The 22683-nt window shown below is 39.1% G+C and overlaps 1 protein-coding gene across 2 annotated transcripts in view; it reads left to right on the top strand.

Annotated features, from left to right (window-relative positions):
• LOC124128859 (protein mono-ADP-ribosyltransferase PARP14-like) overlaps nucleotides 1–22683 on the top strand; it is a 37447-nt gene that overhangs the window by 9452 nt on the left and 5312 nt on the right. The window contains exons 1-16 of one of the 2 annotated variants that reach the window (XM_048387075.1): nucleotides 5757–5832; nucleotides 6902–6950; nucleotides 7376–7392; nucleotides 7918–7953; nucleotides 8515–8577; nucleotides 9021–9090; nucleotides 11524–11570; nucleotides 12269–12334; nucleotides 12763–12858; nucleotides 13508–13717; nucleotides 13993–14041; nucleotides 18638–18693; nucleotides 19181–19396; nucleotides 20137–20358; nucleotides 21106–21184; nucleotides 22137–22297. In XM_048387075.1, the coding sequence (XP_048243032.1) occupies nucleotides 13595–13717; nucleotides 13993–14041; nucleotides 18638–18693; nucleotides 19181–19396; nucleotides 20137–20358; nucleotides 21106–21184; nucleotides 22137–22297 (906 nt within the window). In that variant the 5' untranslated portion in view covers nucleotides 5757–5832; nucleotides 6902–6950; nucleotides 7376–7392; ... (5 more) ...; nucleotides 12763–12858; nucleotides 13508–13594. Of the gene's footprint in view, nucleotides 1–5756; nucleotides 5833–6901; nucleotides 6951–7375; nucleotides 7393–7917; nucleotides 7954–8514; nucleotides 8578–9020; nucleotides 9091–11523; nucleotides 11571–12268; nucleotides 12335–12762; nucleotides 12859–13507; nucleotides 13718–13992; nucleotides 14042–18637; nucleotides 18694–19180; nucleotides 19397–20136; nucleotides 20359–21105; nucleotides 21185–22136; nucleotides 22298–22683 lie in introns of those variants that run through there. The other variant, XM_048387074.1, reaches the window with a different exon arrangement.

Below are 22683 nucleotides of genomic sequence, written 5' to 3'. Positions count from 1 at the left end.
TCTTCATATTTGGAACTATGGTGTATATACAGACACCGCAGACACCAGTCGGTTTTGGTGACCTTGACCCCATTTTCAAGGTCACAGCAGGCAAATCTGCTTTTGGAGTTGGAAAACGGTGTTGCCGCGATATCTCAAGAACTAAACACTGGATTGTCTTCATATTTGGAACTATAGTGTATATACAGACTCCGCAGACACCAGTCGGTTTTGGTGACCTTGATCCCATTTTCAAGGTCACAGCACGCAAATCTGCTTTTAGAGTTGGAAAACGGTGTTGCCGCGATATCTCAAGAACTAAACCTCTCGATTGTCTTCATATTTGGAACTATGGTGTATATACAGACACCGCAGACACCAGTCGGTTTTGGTGACCTTGACCCCATTTTCAAGGTCACAGCAGGCAAATCTGCTTTTGGAGTTAGAAAACGGTGTTGCCGCGATATCTCAAGAACTAATCGCTGGATTGTCTTCATATTTGGAACTATAGTGTATATACAGACACCCGCATACACCTGTCAGATTTGGTGACCTTGACCCCATTTTCAAGGTCACAGCAGGCAAATCTGTTTTTGGAGTTGGAAAACGGTCTTGCCACAATATCTCAAGAACCAATCGCTGGATTGTCTTCATATTTGGTACTATGGTGTATATGGCGGGGGATATTTCGTCACTCTGTCACAAATACTTGTTTAAATTGCTCTTGCAAGCTCCAGCATACACAATGGAGCCATAGTCCAATTTAGAACGGATCAATGATCGATATAAGTGAAGAAGGGTTTTCTGATCCCCTCCCCACTTTGAATTTGAAACGACTTTTAAAAAATCTAGGGCCTTCAGGCATTTGGTCTTCAGATAAGTAATATGTGGCAAAAAGGTTAAATGATGGTCGAAAATTAATCCTAAAAATTTGGCTTCTTTTACAATCTTGATTGGAGTGCCATCTAAAAAGAGTTCAGGGTCTTTATGGGGTTTATATTTCCGACAGAAATGTATACAATTGGTCTTCGTCTGTGAGAACTTAAAGCCATTCTCAAGACACCATTTATGAATTTTATTAAGACACAACTGTAATTGGCGTTCAATAGTACGCATATTTTTACCACGACATGATATATTGAAATCATCCACAAACAATGACCCATCAATTGAGTCATTTAATACTTTTGATAAACTATTTATTTTTATACTGAACAATGTGACAGACAAAATACTGCCCTGTGGAACACCCTGATCCTGATTATAATGATCAGACAGGGTTGATCCAACACGAACTTGAAATTGTCTGTCAGTTAAAAACTGCGATATAAAATGAGGCAAACGGCCTCTTAAACCAAAGTCATGTAAATCTTTTAAAATACCATGTTTCCATGTTGTATCGTATGCTTTTTCTAAATCGAAAAAGATCGATACAGCATGTTGTCTATTTACAATGGAATTTTTAATAAACGATTCTAAACGCACTAAATGATCGATAGTACTTCTGTTTTTCCGGAAACCACATTGTATATTGGTAAGAAGATTATTTGTTTCCAAGTACCACACTAATCGATTATTTACGATGCGTTCCATCGTTTTACAAACACAGCTAGTTAAAGAGATAGGGCGGTAATTTGATGGATCAGAATGATCCCGCCCAGGTTTGGGTATTGGTATAACAATGGCTTTATGCCATGAAGGTGGAAACGTCCCTGATGTCCAAATGTCATCGAATATAGTCAACAAAGTTTCAAGGCAAGATTCTGGCAAGTGTTTCAGTAGCTGATAATGAATATTATCAGCGCCTGCTGCTGTATCATGAGCTTGCCCTAAGGCAGTATGTAGCTCATGTAGTGAAAATACCTCATTGTAATCTTCACCATTATCAGATGTAAAATTTACTTTTTTCTTTTCCTGTTGGAGTTGATACTTTTGAAATTCAGGAGCGTAATTAGATGAAGAAGAATGTTGAGATAACGTTTTCCCAAGTCTATTGGCAATATCAGATTTAGTCGTTAGCAAAGTATCGCCATCCTTTAGATGGTTTACTGTAGAATTTGATCCCTTGCCTTTGATCTTTTTGATCATGTTCCATACCTTGGACATGGGGGTACGAGAGTTAATTTTTGAGACCTAATTCTGCCAGGATTGACGTTTATTTTGTTTGAATAGACGTCTCGCCTTAGCATTTGAAATTTTGACGATGTTCAAGTTATGGACAGTGGGATGTTTACGGAAGTATTTCTCCGCCTTCTTACGACATTTCCTAGCATGTTTGCAAGTGTCATCAAACCACGGTTTACGAACACGTGGGTTGATCGAGGACTTAGGTATTGATTCGTCAGCAATTTCATTCAGTAGATCTGAGAACAACTGAATCGGGTCAGTAACATTCTGAAAAGACGTAGGTTGTAATTTATCTTTGCATAAAGATTGAAATAAAAGCCAATCAGCCTTCACAAAATTCCATCGAGGTGCAGGTGGATCATCAGTGGGATGAATGGGTTTAAGCACCGTTGGGAAATGGTCACTCCCACATAGGTCATCATGGACGGAACATGAGAACTCATTCAACAAAACTAAATCCGTCAAAGACAGATCTAATGATGAATACGTACCAGTTGCAGGGTGTAAGTAGGTGTCCGAGTCATCGTTAAAGATGCAGAGGTCATTATCAGAAACAAAATCCTCAATGACTTTACCCTTTTGATTAAGTATTGAACTTCCCCATAAAGGATTATGTCCATTTAGATCACCCATGATGACACAGGGCTTTGGGAGCTGGTCGTATAGTTTTTGTAGATGATTTCGCTGAAGATTTGAAGAAGGAGGAATGTATAAGGAGCAAAGTGTGAAGGCAATATGCAGTGTAATTCTAACTGCAACTGCTTGCAGAGTCGAGTCAAGCGGAACAGGACTGTGAACAACGCCCCGCCGCACTAAAATAGAAGCACCTCCAGTAGCTTTATCTCTCGGAGGAGAGAAGTAATGATATGAACTATACTGCTTTAAATCAAACTTATCTGTATTTTTAAGGTACGTCTCTTGTAAAGAAATTGCAGATGTATTTAAATCACTTGTTAATAACTGCAGTTCATTAAAATTATGGCGAAGTCCTCTGCAATTCCATTGCATTAGATTGGCCAATTGAGTCATGGTGGCTCAATTGGAGATCGCTCACGTGAATGGGAGGAGGAACTACTCCCCCGCCTGTCCTGTGAGGACAGAGTAACCTCCATGTCCAGAGGCCCAAAGGAGTTCTGTAAAGGAACCTCTGAAGGCGGAGGGACGATTGGTAGTTGTTTTTTCTTCAATTTCTTTTTTTCTTTATTTGACAATTGAACAGTGACTGGTTGTTTGACTGATGTTTGAGATTGTTTCTCAGCCTGAATCTCAGTCTGAGATCCTGAACTAGATACAACGATGCTAGGAATATCCTGATCTATTGGAACAGTCTCAACTGGTTGTTCTGACTTGACCCATGTCAAGTCAGTCTGGCACGAAATAGATGATGTCGCAACAGAGCGAGTGACTGCAGCAGAGTAAGAAATATTTGAGGGAGTAGTGGTCTGATTTTTGAATATTTTTTTTTTTGCATCCAAGTAGGATATGTTTCGTTCGCATTTCAGTTTCATGATTTGTGATTCCATTTGCCATACGGGGCATGATTTGGAAGAAGCAACATGTGGTCCAGAACAGTTGGCGCACTTCAAATCCTTCTCACAGTCAATGCTTTCATGGCTGTCACCACACCGATGACATGCCACAGAGCTATGACAGGACTTTGATCCATGACCAAAACGTTGACACTTGTAGCATCGGAGCGGATTGGGGACATACACATCCACTCCGATACTGAAATAACCTGCTTTTATTGACTGTGGGAGTGTTGTTCGGGCAAACGTCATAAGGTACGTATTTGTGTTCGTGATGACACCATCCTTTTTGAATGTGAAGCGTCTAACTGCAGTTACAGCCTGGTCTCCCAACTCTGTAGTGATTTCGTCTTCAGACATGTCGGACAGACAACGAGCCCTGTCACGAACAATGCCTCGACAAGAATTTAATGTTCTGTGCTCAGACACAGCAACCTCAATATTTGCAAATGTAGAGATAGATAAAAGATTGAGAGATTGCTGTCTCCGAGCACACTCCACCAGAAGCGAACCACTACGGAGACGGGTAACGTTCTTCACCTCACCGCAAATCCCAGAAACAGCCTTAGAAATAGCGAAAGGATTGAGTTTGATGGGAAGGTTATCAGCAGCCTCAATAACCAGGAATCTAGCCCAGGTATCAATATTTTGAGCAATACTTCCAGTTGAAATATCGATATCTTCTAATCTTCTCTTTTTTTCATTTCGAGATGAACCAGATTGTTGTTGAGCCATGATGAAAGAAAATTATTCAGCACCCCTGCTCCCCACCCGCCACCGAGTGTCACCAGGGACAGTGTTATGTTGCATCGGATATCCAGGATGCAAACACCAGGGATACAGGGATGTTATACTCCAGAGAATATGACGCGAACAGCTGTATTTGTTTACCAACTCAATGCCAGACTGGTTCGGCCCATGACAAGAAATTGAAAACATACATTATTCGGAGGTCAACATCACCAGATTGGCCCATGAGCCACCGCCTTCTGGCGTAAGACTCCAGGCAAGTAATTCAATTCACACAAGTTATGGATGACCAAGACCAAAATATACATTACAATACAACACAGGTGTGCATAGACAATATTACGCACAGGGCCTGGCATGACCAGCCGATTGATAAGACCGGGCCCATCTTACCACCCGTCTAGGCGAAGTAAGGGTCGAAGTAGTGTGTTGGGCAAAGGAACACAGTTCCAGGAACCAGTGCCCTCAACTACCAGACTCCCGTCCTCCGCCGACACAGGGACGCAACCCACGGCAAACAGGTTGCCCATTTTAGTCGCCTCATACGACCAGCAATGGGAGGCTGTGGAAATATTCTGCCCCGGTTCCACACGGGGGAAGAGCGATTAGCGTTACCCAGCACTCACCACGAGGAGGTTGCTCTTCACGAGTGCCAGCTCTGCACCAGACTGTTGACTCGATGAACTGGTCAAAGTGGTTGTCGCAGGGCTGGAAAGCTTGACCGGATGTTCATATCTTGGAGGCGGTTCCTGATGGTCTGGTTACTATAACGCCAATTTACTGGTTGTCGGGAACATAACGACTCTCTGCTATAGATGATGTCCGAGGACGCTGCCAATGGTACGGAATCTTTGGCATGGTATGTGGATGCGTAGGGCGAGTTCTGCAGACGTCTTGCAACTTCCTTGAGAGATATGCCATTCCGGAGCCATTCTACTCTCCTTTCTCGGTCTTAAAGCACTGACTGGTCGTCTTGTTGGCATGGTTCTTTCACATGGACTACCGCGTTTGGCCGTTCAATTATGTCAATGTTGACATACGATTACTCAAAAAACACCACTTCCTGGACTGTTAAATTTGGATGAATTAAACAAAGGAGATGTTTGGACGCACGTTTGAGTTCTTCAATGAACCGGAAGGACCACTTTTCATTCTCTTAATCAAACCATCAGTCATAGATGTGTTCCTGGCATGAAATCATGACACCCGTGATTTGCGACTTTTTCACTCCTCTCTTTTCAAATCTCTTAAAAATGTCTATATTTCCAGACTTTTTTTGCGGAATATATCTTACTTCCACTTACTCACTCACTTAAAAAAGCCTAAGAGTGTCAAATTCTAAGTCGTCTTTGCATGACAGTCTTTTTATGTGTCTGACGTCCAGCTGCAACATCAATTGTTAATATTTCAGCAAAAGACAAAAGATGTCATTGAGCTTCAGAAGAATGTAAGTATATGTTACATACTGAAACAACGTTCAGAATCTGGCAAGTGCTGCCACGGTCGCTGATTTTTTATTAGTATACTACTCATAGCTTTTGTGGATATTTTTCTTCCAACTGCACATAGTCCTCGGGATTGCCTGATTGCACCCGTTTTGAGCAGGCCCAGGTCACAAGAGAAAATTAAATTCACTAAATGTTAAAAAGTAATTCTTTTATGCCAAACTTAAATTATATCATATTTAGTGCACGTTGATAAATTGTTATATTTAGCGTCGTTAAATAGACCATGGCGCTACATACAGCAAACACACTGCACATCACCTGAAGGAACTAAATTATTACTCTTCCCTGATATGACTACAAACTGGAATTGGCTTTAGGTCGTGGGCTAGGTATGGCTTGTCATCTTGTGTGTTATTCACTGACCTCGATGTGTTATATACCATAGGAAACCATATATAAACACCATAATTTGATGTAGGCTGATTATTGATCAACTTCGTCCCAACGTTTTTCTTGTTAACCTTCAAAAATCATGTTTAGTATGTTTATTGGCTTTACAAACAATTAATGGGGTTTGGATGTGGTGGTGGTGGGGGGGTTGCGCGTGGGTCATACCTAGCCCACGGCCTACTTACTCTCTTATCAGTGAAGTATTTTTATGGCTTGCTGAATATCACCTGTCTGTAAATATCCTATTTCGACTACTTGAAATTAATTACATGTTTGTATGTTTCCAGGTGTAAACGTATTCAGTAATATTAGGATATCGATGCTGACGTTTTGAGAAAATACATTACCTATCTTAAGGTGACGACTCAAAATATCAACATGACAATAGTATGGTCAAAATTCAATTAGGCTTTCAAAGGCCAAATGACATCAAGTATTTCCCTCCTCCAAGAAAATTGGCCTCACGTTTCCATACGTCCTATTATACACTGTAGCTGGTGACCGACTCAAACTAATGTTAATCATCACCATGTTATATATTTTCTTAATTATGCGTCATTTGCCTTGTGGATATAACTTATTTTTGTGTATATGTAAGAAACAAGTATAATGTTACAGATTGATGCGAGAAAAGATGGAGCTCAGAAGGAACTTGAGAGAACACGTGGTACGTATTCGCCAATGAACAGTTACCTTAAAGTAGTCATTAACTTTCACCATGAAACAATCAATCTTATATAATACTTAACAGGGAGTGACAGGCTGCTTTATTATGGTGGTAGAATTTGCTCCCGGCTGCCACTGCCGTTTAAATACGTGGGTGGTATCAGAGTGAATGCATGTTTTTGTTTGAAACTAGTCGGGGGCATTTCTTAATCACACACAAGCTTTTGCCATGCGTGCATTTAAAACACTAACGATTACGGTGAACTATTATATGGTGACTCTTTGCCATTATCACAGGAAGTTGATGGGTGTACTTGTTAGAAGTGATAAATGGGAATGTCTCAACAATGACTCGATAAAGATTACTTGATCATGTGTATGTATGCATTCATAAGTTTTTTCTGAACACATGTAATTTCATTGCAGCGTTAGCAGAAATATTGGTGAGTGTCAACTTTCGATTATCCTTGTATGTAACTGGCGAGTTGAAAATGTAGACTAAAAGGAATCAGCATTGACCAGAGGTAGTATGTTTCAAAAGTACGAAACAAACGTCGATCAAATTGTAACTCGTGTTATTGAACATAAATTGAAATTAATGTTTTAACCGAATCAAGATTAAAAACATTTGGGAAAATAAATAAATCATGCCTGTTGCACATGCTAATGCATCACGTGGTCATGTTTATACGCATATGTTCATTATATAACGTTATGATATTGTAACACAGTAATTGTTGTATGCCCCACAACATCAATTCTAGTGTTTAATGAATGTTATGTTATTCCCATTTCTAAAAAGGATTATCTCTTTGGGTATGTATACGTATTTATAAAGGTGTATAACGTGTTTGTTTGGCACAATGTGCATTGTATGTATGACCCCAAAAATATCAAAATTGGATTCATGGAAAAGTCACTTGATGACACGTTTATCTGTTCACGAGGCATATTGTATTATCTTTCAGGCGGCTGTTCTTGCTCGAATTGATAGCCTACTAAGTGTGAGTTCATTCCCTTTCACGTCAGATAACCATTTCTCAAGGCTGTTTCGGGTGGTTATTCTCTTTTATTCTTTGTCGCATGAGTGATTTAGGTAACTATCCACCATGCAAGTAAAAAAGGGAAATTATAGCAACAACGCTTCCGTAATCTTAAGACATTTCTGCTAAAAAGAAGAATCTCTTTTCGATTTCTACTATATCATAAGTATGTTTACAGAACACTAACAATAGTGATGATACAAGGTGTTCGCGAAAAGGTGGCCGTCTCTTGCCCAACCGGTGGCACAAACACCGATGGCTCAAGCAAGACACGTGTGAAACTCTATAAAATCTTCCTAGAAAGAGCATGCTCGATTGTATCCCAATTCGAGCAGAAATCCGATTCACATGCCTAAAGAATGAGATCACCATACTAAAGTCCCTTTTTTGCTAATCAATTTACTATGCCTGCCTAGATATGGCCATAACAAGTAATATGTCTCCCTCAAAGCTAATGACATTAGAAATAGAAAGCTATTAAGCACATATCGTATTATGTTACATCTTCAAGGGTTTGTTTAGAGAGGTGTCACAGATGAAGGACTCGACAGAATTCTTCAACAGACATCTTGTAATATATCAAAAGTGAGTATATTTTATGTTGACAAATGGTGGTTTTAATGACAAAAGAGAAATGGTCGACAGTCATTGAAACGGGTAATGCCTGTTTTCGGGAAAAGTTAGAATGTAGGTTTTTGATACTTATTCTATTACCCAATTTATTGACATGATTGTACATGAGTAACTCGCCTGTTTTAAAAGAAGTTGATTAATATGAAACATCCTCAGGTAATCAAACCTGATCAATAAACATAATCAAGATATCATTAAATTTGTTAATATGTGCACACAAATACATTTCATGACATCAACATCCTCATGACAGGTCAATAAGTAATCATACATTGTTCTTCCAGTTACCGATGGGCAGATAACACTGGGGATGATGAAAGTGTCTCCAAAACAGTGTAAAATATATATTCATATTACTATTTGTATTTCTGAATGTTTATCTCTCCATTTCAAAGGAAGCCGCCAGAGAAGTGTTGACTATTTGCCAACAACAAGCAAAGAAATCAGTCCGAGATAACAGCCAAGGTGAGATAATGATGGCCCGAAACTGAGTGCACACCTAGAGGTCTTTTCGAACTGTTCCGATGATCGTTGGATCAGTTTTCAGAATCGAGTAGTTGCACATTGATTTCACAAAAAGGCAATATTTCATCTTACTAGCATGGGTCATCTAAAGGAAAAAGACCATTTCTAACCTCATGTCAATGTTTTAGGTCATTATCATACACTAACGTAAAAAAATAACCGTGCTTCATAAATATTGGTGTGAATGCTATTTATTGAAGATAACAACATAATATTTGATCATTCGTCTGATCAATGTTGTATCGTAACCAATACATTACAAAGCCCGTGCCTGCCTACAGGAGACAGAGCCACACGCCCTAAAAGAGGAGTGTTGTAACAACTCAGTTTACAATATCAATGTCGGATGTGACCACCATTTGGGTTGATACATGCGAGACACCGGCGGCGTGTTGAAGACGCCATATGATTGTAAACAGACCAACAGTTGTTCTAAATGTCAAGCAAATATTTTCACAACTGAGCTAGTGTTTTCAGTTGGTTCTTGTCCTGTCGTAGACGTTGTTCCGTCTAACCAGAGACCTGTTCTATGGTAGAGGGGTCTGGAGAAACAGCCGGCCATGGCAGTACAGAAATGTTATGCTGCTTCAAAAGGTCTGTTGAAACACGTGCCATATGTTAGCGGAAATTATCCTGCTACGTTACGTTCCTGCATGTAGACAAATGGTAGAACACGATTTCAGTTTCGTCCTGGTAGCGTACACCATTCGAATTGCTAATAACAGTGGTGAGTCGTGTTCTCCAAATAATTGTCATGCCACCCCATACCATTACACTCCAACCCCCAAGCTGACGACGTTGAGTATCGCAAGCGTCGCTAAAACGTTTTTATGGTTGCCTGAAACCTAGACTCATGTAGACAGTATACTGGTCCAGTCTTGTTTTCTGAACCCAAGACGCATCTACACCAAGCTAGGCGTGCATGACGGGGACGAGGAAGCAAACTTGGGCGTATTGCTGGACGTTGGAGTCGGATGTTGTGCTCCCTTACCCGTTGGTCTCAACCCAGGAATTGTCCGAGTTGTTAATGTGGCAGTTTGGTATCGATTCCTTAGATGCACCAACCTAATGTGATTGTCTTGTTGACGTGACGTCACATGTGGACGACAAACCCGTGGCAAGTCATGAGTGTCGCCATCTTGTAGATAACATCTCCAAAGAGATTATGTCGATCTTCGACGATCATTAAAATATCTGGCAACTTTGTTTTGTGCCATTCCTGTTTACCGCAAGCCCACAGCGAGTAGGCGTTGACTTTCAGCAAGCCGTGGTATTGCGTAAACGTTATTTACGGTTGAACAGAAGTGTTTTTATGAGCACTTAATATCAATCATTGTGTGCTGTTCACAATAAAAAAAAACTGTGATTATCATGCTCCAAACAAACACGCAAACATCTAAATTGTGCGCCGTGCATGAACATGCACGTGCAAATTGTGAATCACGACCTTAAAGTCTTCATGGCTTCATGAATACATGTTCGAGGGTGGGGCAGGATTTGCTCATCCTTTCGCGAACACCAAGTATCATTACTATTTGATAATGATTCATAAACACATGCTCATGATACAGTCGGAATCGTACAATCCAAGTTAATATAAACTGTCAGAAAAAAAAATTATACTGAAGTTTATGTGAAGCACTTTTACCTTTTTTCCGTTAGTATAGATATCAAAACTTGATATAAATCTTACAGGAATACACTTACATTATTATTGATAAGTCAAAGACGCTATTATATATTCAATGCAAAACACAGTATTAGTGATGAATGATATTCCAAACTAACATGATCTTTAACTATTCAATATCTGTTAGAAATCAGTCGCTTTTGAGTTGATATGCCCATTCATTCTTCAAACAAAGCCATGGAAGCATATGGCGTCACTCATTGCTGCATTTAAGTGTGGCATAACTGTCTCACAGCTGTTGAAAGTTACCCTGTGTCCGGCTGTTGGTAGTCGTTTATTCCAAATAACAATATCAACAGCCTATCTGTGACATCTGTAAATCTACAAACATGTTTTGTATGTTTATATTTTGTTTTTAAAAAGGCCAGATGTAGATTCCTGACCAGTCTCTGTCTCCAGCAACCCATGCCTAATGTAAAGGTCGTTTAAGGTGTCCTTGCTGACAGTTATCGTTACCAAACGGAACGGATTGTAGCTCACGCTATCGGCCACTAGTTTAGCTTGTCCAGGCACGGTTATTTTTAGGCCATTGGGGCATACCCACACATGTACAATATTACTGAAAAACAAGCTTCTTTCACTAAGTCAAAGCCCCAAACAGTTACTATTGACAACTAATTAATGTATCTTTTGCTGTTTTCATCAAATGATAATAATAATATGATGATATATATTTTTTACAGCCTATGCAGCAGTGTCGTTTGTAACAGGCGATAAAACACAGCAACATGTAGGTATATATGTAAGAGAGTGAGTGAGTGAGTATGGTTTTACGCCGCTTTTAGCAATATTTCAGCAATATCACGGCGGGGAACACCAGAAATGGGCTTCACACATTGTACCCATGTCGGGAATCGAACCCGGGTCTTCAGCGTGACGAGCGAACGCTTTAACCACCAGGCTACCCGACCGCCCCTATATATGTAAGAATTGCATACATGTCACTTGTGTTTGTTCCATCGTCTTGTCAAAAGGAATTACACTGAACATTACAACTACAAACTACAATTTCCCATGTGCTTGTTAATGGCTGTTAACACTGGGAATTTCGTCGAAGAATAAGTCTTGATCTTGTTCAAGCTCTCAGTCAGCTTGACTCTCTGGCCAAGACTTGATTATTTGCATGGTCTCTGTGATATAGCGCGGTTCCATTGCTGACTGGAATGTGAAATACATTTGATCAGTCACTGTAAATACGTATATTTCGAAACTGAATAGAAGTGAATATATATTTTTAAACACATACCAATTGAAAGCTTCCCTTACAGATACTTATTGTTATATGAATGCTGCTCAGAACGCAAACAGATTCATGCATGTACATCTATTACCTTTGGCATCGCATAATATTTCTTGTAACTATAAACATATATTGAACGCATGTTATGTCTAATATCAAACAAGACTGACAATACCTTATCCCTGCAGGTTGATGCCATTGCTTCCATTACGGATGTAAAGCCCGATGATAAGTCATGTTTGGAGTCTACGGAGGTAAATGAAATGTTTCTGTCATTCCCTAGCGCGGGGGACCTTATGCATCACGTAGTGTTTCTATGCAAATGAATAGAAGAGAATATATTATGTAAAGTATGTCCACGTGGCCAATATTACAGGTGATCAGACATGTTGTGATTGACAGAGTGCTTCAATTGCCACTGATAAAAGATAAAAAAGCTAGCTGGAATAACTGTCACCATTTGTTGTGAGATACAAACTTAGGCATGGTAGGATATTCATAATAACCCATATGCAATTGGGTATCTACAGATACACTGTCAAGGAGATGTGAAGATGTATATGAAATGTTTAAGTGCATTTCCTCTGATTAGATACGATGCTTGAAAAGGTTTTCACATACATAAGACTAAACCCCCGGTATCGACGGATCTTACTTAGATTATCTGCACTGTTATATCCAGGGTGAAGAATCAGATATCTTTGTGACTGCTGGGGGCGACCTTCCTTGCCAGTTTGTGTATTATGTCCTGATCAGGACTCGGCCACTCACAGAACAGGTAAAGTTCACATTAGCTATGTTGTTTTGTTGAAGTGGCCTCGGTTGTCAACTAAAGAGGGTGCATATGGCATGGGTGGTGTCAGTTAGGTGTATTATATAAAATTTGTTAATCTAAGGTTTTCGGTTGTGCAATTTGTAGCAACACATGTACATTTCTCAATTGAACAGATATTCTATTGATATTTTCTTTTGACGTAAAAAGATATATAAAATTCATCGCAAGTTGCGATTTTAATAATAGACATTGAAACCAAGTCTCGGTATTTGAATTATTTAAGGGACGGTCGGGTAACCTAGTGGTTTAAGCGTTCGCCCGTCACGCCGACGGCCCGGTTTCGATTCCTGACATGGCTACAATGTGTGAAGCCCATTTCTGGTGTCCCCCGCCGTGATATTGCTGGAATATTGCGAAAAGCGGCGTAACACCATACTCACTCATTCACTCACTTGAATTATTTAAACACAATTACGGTTGCTTTAGATAAGGTCAAATTAGTTTTACTACTTCTACATTTGGGAAATTACGTCCCCTTTTCAATAGCCCATATCAGTAACTAACTTATTGGAAAGCTCTTTGTGGCGAGGAATCATCCAATAAGGTATTGTAGCGAGTAGATACAGGGTATTAATCACAATATCATATGCAGAAACTAAGAAGTCTGACAGACGGTGTCCTACGCAAAGCTGAGAATGATAAGATATCAAGCATCGCCATTCCTCCAACTGGATATGGCATGGACTCTTTATCAACGGGCGTGTTGGCTAGATCCATCATTGACACGGCGTTGAATCATTCATCGGTGTCCCTTGATGAAATAGTGGTGTATGCGGATGAAGGCGAGGTGGAGTTGATTAAGGTACATTCATAAATCTATGCACATTTACCTTTCCATGTGTCGTGTATATTCAGTGATGAAATTGAGTATTTAAATAACTATTTAACTATTAGAAATAGAAATGTAACCATCGCAGTTAAAGTACAAATATAACCAAAGACATATCGATAAAGGCGAAAACGTATAATATAGTATAGTTTGGGTATGTATCTACATATCTTACAAGAATCGTCATCAGGAGAGCACACACACCTATGAACATGCACAAAAGTTACACCTGTTTTATATATGAACAGGCATTTACATCTGAGATTGACAAGCGCCCGCAACTTGGGGAAGGCAGACGTAAGTCCAAATAACTATCGATATCTCATTATTCAACCATCTTTAGATTATTTTTGCATGTAACAGTCAGTTTCAAATATATATTTCCGTCGAATAGATTAAGTGAAATGCAACAGAAAACACAATGGATAGGTATAATTAAACAACTGTATTCAAACTGAGAATGAATACCAATTACAGTATCAATACAGTTGTAGTAACGTGTTATGTAGTAAATTAATGCCTACTTCAGAGGAAGTCAATGAGCGCTCCCGGGCGCAAGGCAAGTCGGAACGATATAAGAGGTCACATACGTGGTCCTGTAATATGATAATTAAAACCTACGGGTATTCCAACCAAGAGAGAACTTGATATAAGTATATAACAAATTTGCGACGAGGACCAGTCGGACTACATCGCTAGCCTACTATGTCTGGAGTGAACAAGTTTGGGGAATTTGACCCAGCAGACGAAACGTGGACTCGAGACGTATCCTTATCGCTAACAGGATTGACGCAACAGACGTGCTGATTAACGTTGTTGGTTCAAAGACATCTTAACTCATGCGGAACCTTGTTGTGTCTGGAAAACCTAAATACAAGACATTTGCACAGTTGTTTGCGATTGTTCCGAAACACCACCACCCTAAGCCGTCGACTATCGTACAGAGGTACAAGTTCAACACGAGCTTTCGTCAACCGGGACAGTCTATCATGGTTTCGAACTTCGGCGTAAAGCCGAACATTGTGAGTATGGCAGGGAGTTTGAAAACATGCTCAGAGGTCGTTCAAGTGTTTTGAAAACTGAGGAAGTCGACATTCTTGGACATGCGAATATTGACGTCACCTTTCAAGACAGATATTTGTTGTGAAAAATAATAGATCAAGTCTGTTTTGCAGAAACGCGCTGATGTTGTTTTAGATAACTAACTTTCATGAACTATGTACTGTAACTGTTCAGAACAGTTTGGATGAAGTACTCAAGAAAGATTCAGACGTGTTCGAAACATGTCTTGGAGAAATCTATGTTGACTTCCAACCGATTTTCTGCAATCCACGTCCTCTATCCAATGTCGTGAAGGAAACGGCGAACAAAGAACTCGACAGATTTCTCATTGAGAGAATTATCGATCCTGTTCAACATTAAAAATGTCTAACACTTTTTGTGTGTGTACTTGAATCTGATCAGACCGTGAGATCTTGTGGAGATTACAAGGTCACAATCAATCTGGCTTGCCACTCCGATTACTTTCCAATTCCCAGAAATAGTGAACTGCAAGCTAATCTATCAGGAGGTTAAACTTTAAACAAAGTTGATATGTCAAGTGCGTACTTACAGTTACCCTTAGATGAACAGTCTAAGGAGTACATAACAAAACAAAAATAGAGGACTCTTCAGATTAAACAGTCGGAATGCACTCAACATTTTCCAATAATTCATTGATAACTTAATACAGGGTATACCAGCATCTACCAGGATGACATCATCATCTTTGGAAGATGACGGAGAGCACATTGCCAAAACAGACTCCGTGTTGCGGAAGTTATCAGAGACTGGTATCAAAGTCAAGAAATAAAAATGTGTTTTCAAGGCTCCAGAAGTTAATTACTTGGGACACCGCATTAGTGCCGAAGACTTACATCCAGTACAAGACAAGGTCAAAGACGTCGCCAATGCACCCTCTCCAACAAATGTGACATACCTGAATTCCTACCTGGGACTGTTGAATCACTATGGTAAATACTGCTAATCAGCGAACGTCTTGGTACACTTTGACAGTAACAGGGACCTTGACCTGTCGACTGATGCATCACGATACCGACGAGGTGCCGTAATATCCCACAAAATGACAGATAGGACATGTAAAACGAGACGTTCGCTCTCGAACACTTCACCAAGCTGAAAAGGATTCCTCTCAGTTAGAAAAAGAAGGATGCTCTGTGATATTTGGAATAAAGAAATACTACCAGTATCTTTATGGTCGCCACTTCCTGATCTCAAACGATCGCGAGCTATTGCAGTACCTCTTCTCAGAGACATGGTTTCTCCAAGAATACAGGGATGGTCGATCTCCCAATAAGCAGACCTAGGTCATGTTGTTTTTTTTTGTTTTTTTGTTTGACGCCGAACTCAGCAATATACCAGCTTTATGACGGCGTTCTGCAAATGTTCGAGTCTGGATCAGACAATCAAGTGATTGAAATCATGTGCATCGATCCACACAACTGGGATACGATGGCATGCATCAACCAAGTCGGCGACCCTCAACGCCTGATCTCGTTAGTCGCCTTTAACGACAAGCAAAGTCGCCTTTTACGGCAAGCATGGGTTGCTGAAGACCCGGATCTCCATGGGTTGTCACCCTTTAGGCATAAATCTAAATATAAAACAGATGAGGAGGTCTCACTGGTCTCCTTTATTTCTAGTTCAGGTGATTAAATCAGTGGAAGGGAAATGGTAATTGAACGATACCAAATCATCGATATACCTGAAGCTGAAGTTAAACTTCTTGGTCAAATTACCTTGTTTTGACTTTGCCAGTTCGAACAGAAATTCTAATTCATATGCATAAAGTCACAGATCCGCAAAAATGAGAGCAAAATGGTGTCCATGGGGATGCCTACTGTTTTCCTAAATGTCTAACCCCCAAATTGTACGTCAATGTTATCAATGAGGAAGTCCAGGATTTTACAGATTGTTTTCTCAGGAAACTTCAGATGGCATTTGCTTTCATTTTTCACAAATTGTCCAAAACCTCTGAATATAGTTACGAAACTGTATATGTGTTCGCCACGTTTTGTAACAAAAGCTCCATGGCTCAATGAATGAAGTTTTTCCTTAAGATTGTTATGTGAGATAGTGGTGAACAGAGATATAAAAATCAAATGTTTTGAGATAATGGAACTTGGTTCTTTTCTGAGATTGCAAGATGTCAAGCAAATCCTTTGAGTTTTTGAGAATCCACATGGTATTAATTCCGCTTGTCTCAAATACTTTCTGTGAATATAAAGAAAGTCCTTCTTTGATTGTATTAAGGATTATGGCTAGACTTTGAGAACGGGATTTGGTGGGACATTTGGTGGACCCAGAAATATATCTTTGGATGACAGCTGGCTTGGACAGGGCGGGTATATTCGAAATTTCTCTTTTTAAGTTTGTGCATTGTACCAAGGACAACTTCACGCACTTATCTAACCCACTCTAAAAAGACGTTCAACAGGTTCCTCTTCTCTTTTGGTCTATTATTTTTACATATTCTTCGACAGCATCCATCCAAGTGGTAAAAGGTTGCTCACGGTATTTTGGTCCATATTTGAATAACTGCCCAACTTCTGCAACACGTCCCTATAATTGAACCACCTGGATGAAATTGTGTTCTTACAGGAAATGAAATTGTCGATGGTTCCTGAAATTTGAAATACTGTGGGCCATTTGGGGAAACTGTTCTTTGTCTGAGAATGTTACATTAATTTAAGACATCCCTCTTGTCATACAGTCTTGTGGAGAGTGACCTGTCACACTTATTCTTATACATAGCCTATTCCATGGTTTTTGAACGAGATCAGATGATCGGTATACCCGAAGCTAAAATTAACCTTCATGGATAAATAGCCGTAATTTGACGTTGCCAATCCGAGTAAGAAATTACAATTCACATGCAGATCACAACATATCAGCAAGAAGAGGAGCACAATTGGTTCCTATAACCTAAATGGCCTACCCCAAATATTACATAAATTTTATCAAAGATGAAATCCAGCATTTCCCATAGTCAGATGTTTACTAACAAACCTGTGCTTCGGACGATAGATATGTAACTACATCTATGGTCACCACGTTTTGTACAAAAAGGCCCATGGATCAAGGAAAGAAGATTTTCCATACGTTTTTCATGTGGGATAGTGGTGTACAAAGTGAAAAAATCAAGTGTTTTTTTTTACAAAATTGAACATGGATCTTTCCTGAGACAGCAAAATGTAAGGCAAATCCTTTGCGTTTTTGATAATCAACATATTAATTCCATTTGTCGCAGAATACTTTGTAAAGAAAGTTCTTTCTTGATTGTTTTAAGGATTATGGTTATCTTTGAGACAGGGATTTGGTGGTGCATTTGTTGGACCCAGCTAATAATCAGAAATAGTCTCTCAACATCCGCTAATGTAGAATATTCTATAGTAAACGATGGCTTTTGAATAAAACAAAGCTGGGAACCGTTGGCTTGGCTCAGTCTCTGCATGACACAAATTGTAGCAGCGGACAATAATCCTGGAAACAGCGCTGAATGGACATGTTGGACCATCGCTTTTATCATTTCAAAGGAGGGAATAGCCCTGTGCGAAGAAGACTGCACAGTAAACATACATCCCGCCCTCTGTTCATGAACGCAACTTTGGATTCTAGAACGATGTCCTTTCTTAGACTTGAATCGATGTATTCAAACAAACATTTTGTTGATGATGTATGTTATTGTGTGTAAATGACTTCATTCTTTCTTGAATAACGCGTCAATTGTCGATTATTTATGCTGTTAGAATCTATATGAGATTATATTATTTTCCTCTTAAACTTGACATGTATATATCAACTTTCCCTTCTTATTCATTATTTACGACACAGCACTCGGGTCTTCCTTTTCTGTGACCATTGTCAAAGCGGATATTGTCCATCAGGATGTAAGTATTGTGTCATAAAAAATAAAGTAAAAGGATCTAGTGGAGAAAACTTCCAATTTTATTTTATCAATTGAAAGCACAAGTTTGCATAATACACATTACCATCGTGTACGCTTTCCTTTCAAGTTAGAAAGAGGATTGTTTACAACAGGTCGATCAGTCGCCCTTAGTAGTGACATATACATAGTTTTTTGTCATTGTCGCGTTGAACATGTTTTCCCTTACTCAGCGACATGCAATCACGTGTATGTGTTACTGACTTAAAGCCTTAATGCGGAGAACTAGACATGGTAACAAGTACCACTACACCACACAGTCGGGTGACATATATAACAATGATATGGTTATACAATGACAACAGCTAGATAATTCAACCTCGGCACAAAAATGGCAAATAAAACAATCCTGTAATCTAATTAAATTGATTCTTCCACTTATATCGATTGAGTAATGAATAAATGATTGAATAACAACATAAATGTTTCAGGTTGATGTAATTGTAAATTCCACTACCTCGAGTCTCAGATTGGCAAGTGGGCAACTATCTGCAGCAATATATAAAGTTGCTGGAGACAGCATACAAGAAGAGTGCAGGGTCAACTATCCCACAGGTGTTAAGATGGAAGAGATAGCCGAGACTTCAGGAGGTCTTCTACCGAGTCGGAGAATATACCACACGTCCCTGGGAGGTTGGTCAGAGCAGGTAATTCATCATTAACACCATTACGTTTTTATGAACAAGCTATGTGTCAGGAACTAATAACTTTCCAATAGACAGACAGAATTGCCTACCACTGGTAACAGCGACTGAGAAAAGAAAATACAACCTAACATAACAACACGTAACAAAAAGAAAGCCTCATCCATCCTATAATTGCAAGCTTACAATCGTAAATAAACAATCTTAGATTTTTGGTAAATGATGGCCACCAATCCTTATTTGCATCATTCCGCAAACCCCAAAACATACCCTGAATTAAAGTTGTTGTTATGGAAAAGCAAAGGATTGTGTTAAAACTCTTGCTCTTAAAACAAACGTTGAAAGAAGTTACACTCTTGAAACAAACACTGCACTCCAGAAACGTATGATCGAATGCTGGTTCGCCCTGATTATTATTTTCAGCTTCGTCAGCAACATTCCCATTCTAAGATGTAAACGTCTAAAACCTACAGCTCTTCGGGCTTTTCGCCAAGAGGAAACGCTGTGATTTTAATTGAATATTGTTCGAAAGTGGCGATAAACCAAACTCACTCACTCACCCGTAACAGCAAAACAGCAAATGTAACAAGGGTCTCAACACTAGTTTTTGATGGCGGTTGTCAAACATGTTAACATGTTCACTTAATGATGCATTGAAAATATAGTTTCCATTAAAGTGCTTTACATGAAAAATTGTCCCCATTGGCGTTACTGTGCACCAAATGTGAACCTTTGTTTTCCAGAATTACAGAGCGTTTTTTGTTAAGTGTCTGATCAGGGCCTCAACCTCAAATCTGAAGAGCATCGCCTTTCCTCTGATTGGTACTGGGATCTTGAAATATCCTTGCGATAAAGTGGTAAAATGTATCTTCGAGAGCTTTGATGAATTCAAAACAAGCAACCCTCACACATCCCTGTACGAGGCGCGTGTTGTGGTGTATCCAGAAGACACGACAAGCTTAGAGGTTTGTTTTCCAGTTCTTTTGGCTACGATGTCTGGTTACCTGGCTAGGTTGACATTTCATTAGGGTAAGTGTACATGTTAACTAACGTCAGGATTTTACGTTTCTTCAAAACGATGTTCTTATAGTTAGATACAATTGTCGTCAGCTTTATGTTAGATATAATTGGTATGTAATCAGTATTACTATTATATAATTTCAAAGAAAGTTTAACATTTAGTTTTACCAAACCGGAATGCTGAAAACAACACATCAATTTCCGAATTTTTTATTTTTTGTGTTTTCATTGAAACAAAATGTACACATGTAATAGGGTAGGCTCCAGCTTAAACCACACGTTTAAGTCGCTTGGGCTGAATCTCTTCTCCACAAATTCTCTGCTCTTGAAAAGAAATTACCACCTAACAATTTACCCCTTTATAATCATTTTTTAAGTCTCACGCGCTGTTCTCTTCATAATTCCTGTGCAAAGTTGGTGACCGTTGAATGCGTCTAGATGTGTACAATATATATTCAGAAAAGTGTATGTCTTTATATTGGATCGAAAGTGATGGATGTAGTAAAAGAATGCATGTACTTGTTTTTATAAGATTGGATTACTTGAAATCATAAAAACAGCCCGGGGATAGATTGATGATTTGTCCTTTCAATTTACTTCAGACATTGCTCCAGTCCTTTTTGCAGAGATATGAGATACGTTACACTACTTTTAACGAGTGTATCTTTTGAATGTTTTCTTGTTCATTATAGATCTTTGAGGGTGTTCCTCCCATTGAAGGGGTCGAGGTAGCAGTAGTCCCAGCAACACACGAATGTACAATAAAGACAGGTACTATCAATACTAAATACGAATCATCCACAATCATAAAATGGAAACTTCATTTCACAGATTCGATCTTTTGTGTTAATATCGTTGAATTTTATTTTCTCATTATATCGTAGTCAGTACTAGTAATACCACAGCTTTAGGACACTCTCCGCAAAAATTGCATTTAGCCAAGGCATTACTAAAACTGATTGGTGAAACTAATATCGAATTGAATTATCGTATCAGAAACTTTTGCTCTGACTTTTTATTAAAACATGTAACAAAAGATGTCCAATATCATATGAATTCGATATCAAAAGGCGTCTACAGTTACATTTTTTAATAAAAAGTCAGAGTAAAATTTCTGTGTAATAGTTAACATGGAACCATCAAGTGTTTTCAGTTTAGAGCGGTGCTATCTGTACACTTGAGAGATCTAAAACGCGTATGGAACTGAACGCACAGCGCGCTTTGTAAACACATGAAATGTTTCTCTCCGTTTTACCATAAGACAATGTAACGCAAATGTGCTGACGTGGCATGGGATGAGTCATTTAGAATTAAGGAATTTGTACTATTGGCCTTTAAACAAGGTGATGCGTCAGTGTTTTTATCAATATGCTTTACTCACATGCATTAGAGACATCTAAAGAGGATAACAAGACAATGGATATTGCTAAAGATATCGTTGTTTCAATTATTGAGATTGGAAACCTATGATTGATGTCGGCGTGAGACCATGCTCTTTAATATCAATCATTATATCACTATTGTGGCCACGACACGAATACATCACATTCATAGAACATTGCTTAATACAGCCTTAAACAACAAACAAACAAACAACGTGTGAGATCAGCAAACGTTATATTATTTCTTAAATTTAGATGAACCAATATCACGCAAATGGAAACAATTGGTTGATTCATAGCTAAACCTAATGCATCATGGGTTTTTTCTTTGTAAACTATAGCCGTGGGCATGGCTGGACACATCCAGCTGCCTGCACACTGGAGTCCAATGACTGAGGAACAGTTTGTGAGCGAAGTACAGCTGGAACCTGAAGATAAAGAATACACATTGGTGGCTAGAAAATTCAATACAGGTGTTAACCATCGGTTTACCATTGTCCAGGTACTGTATCGTTCAAAACATGGTTTGTGTCCTTTTATCTTCTGCACACTTTGCAACAACCACATATTGGCTCTTTTACCTTATTTCCTGAACGAGTTTTCGAGTTTGTGAATACAGAATGAGCAGGTTGTCAGTTTGAAATGTGTATGCATTGCATTCCTTGCCCATTAATCCATGCTGAAATTCTGTCTTTTGATATCCAATTGAAAACTCCAAAACTACTTTGAAACTTAGTCAAAACCTCTGGACATAAACTACACTGGGAGGGGCACAATAAGCTTTCTGCAGAAACTGTACTTTTGCTTGAGTGTAGTCTAAGGTATAGTGGGTGGTTGTGGGGCAATTCGTGGTTGGAGCAGTTGCGCGTCACGTTGATTAGCTGAATA

This window comes from Haliotis rufescens, unplaced genomic scaffold (genome assembly GCF_023055435.1).
Source record: "Haliotis rufescens isolate VD_foot unplaced genomic scaffold, xgHalRufe1.0.p SCAF_64, whole genome shotgun sequence".
NCBI lineage: Eukaryota > Metazoa > Mollusca > Gastropoda > Lepetellida > Haliotidae > Haliotis > Haliotis rufescens.
This window is presented reverse-complemented; position numbering and strand designations above follow the sequence as displayed.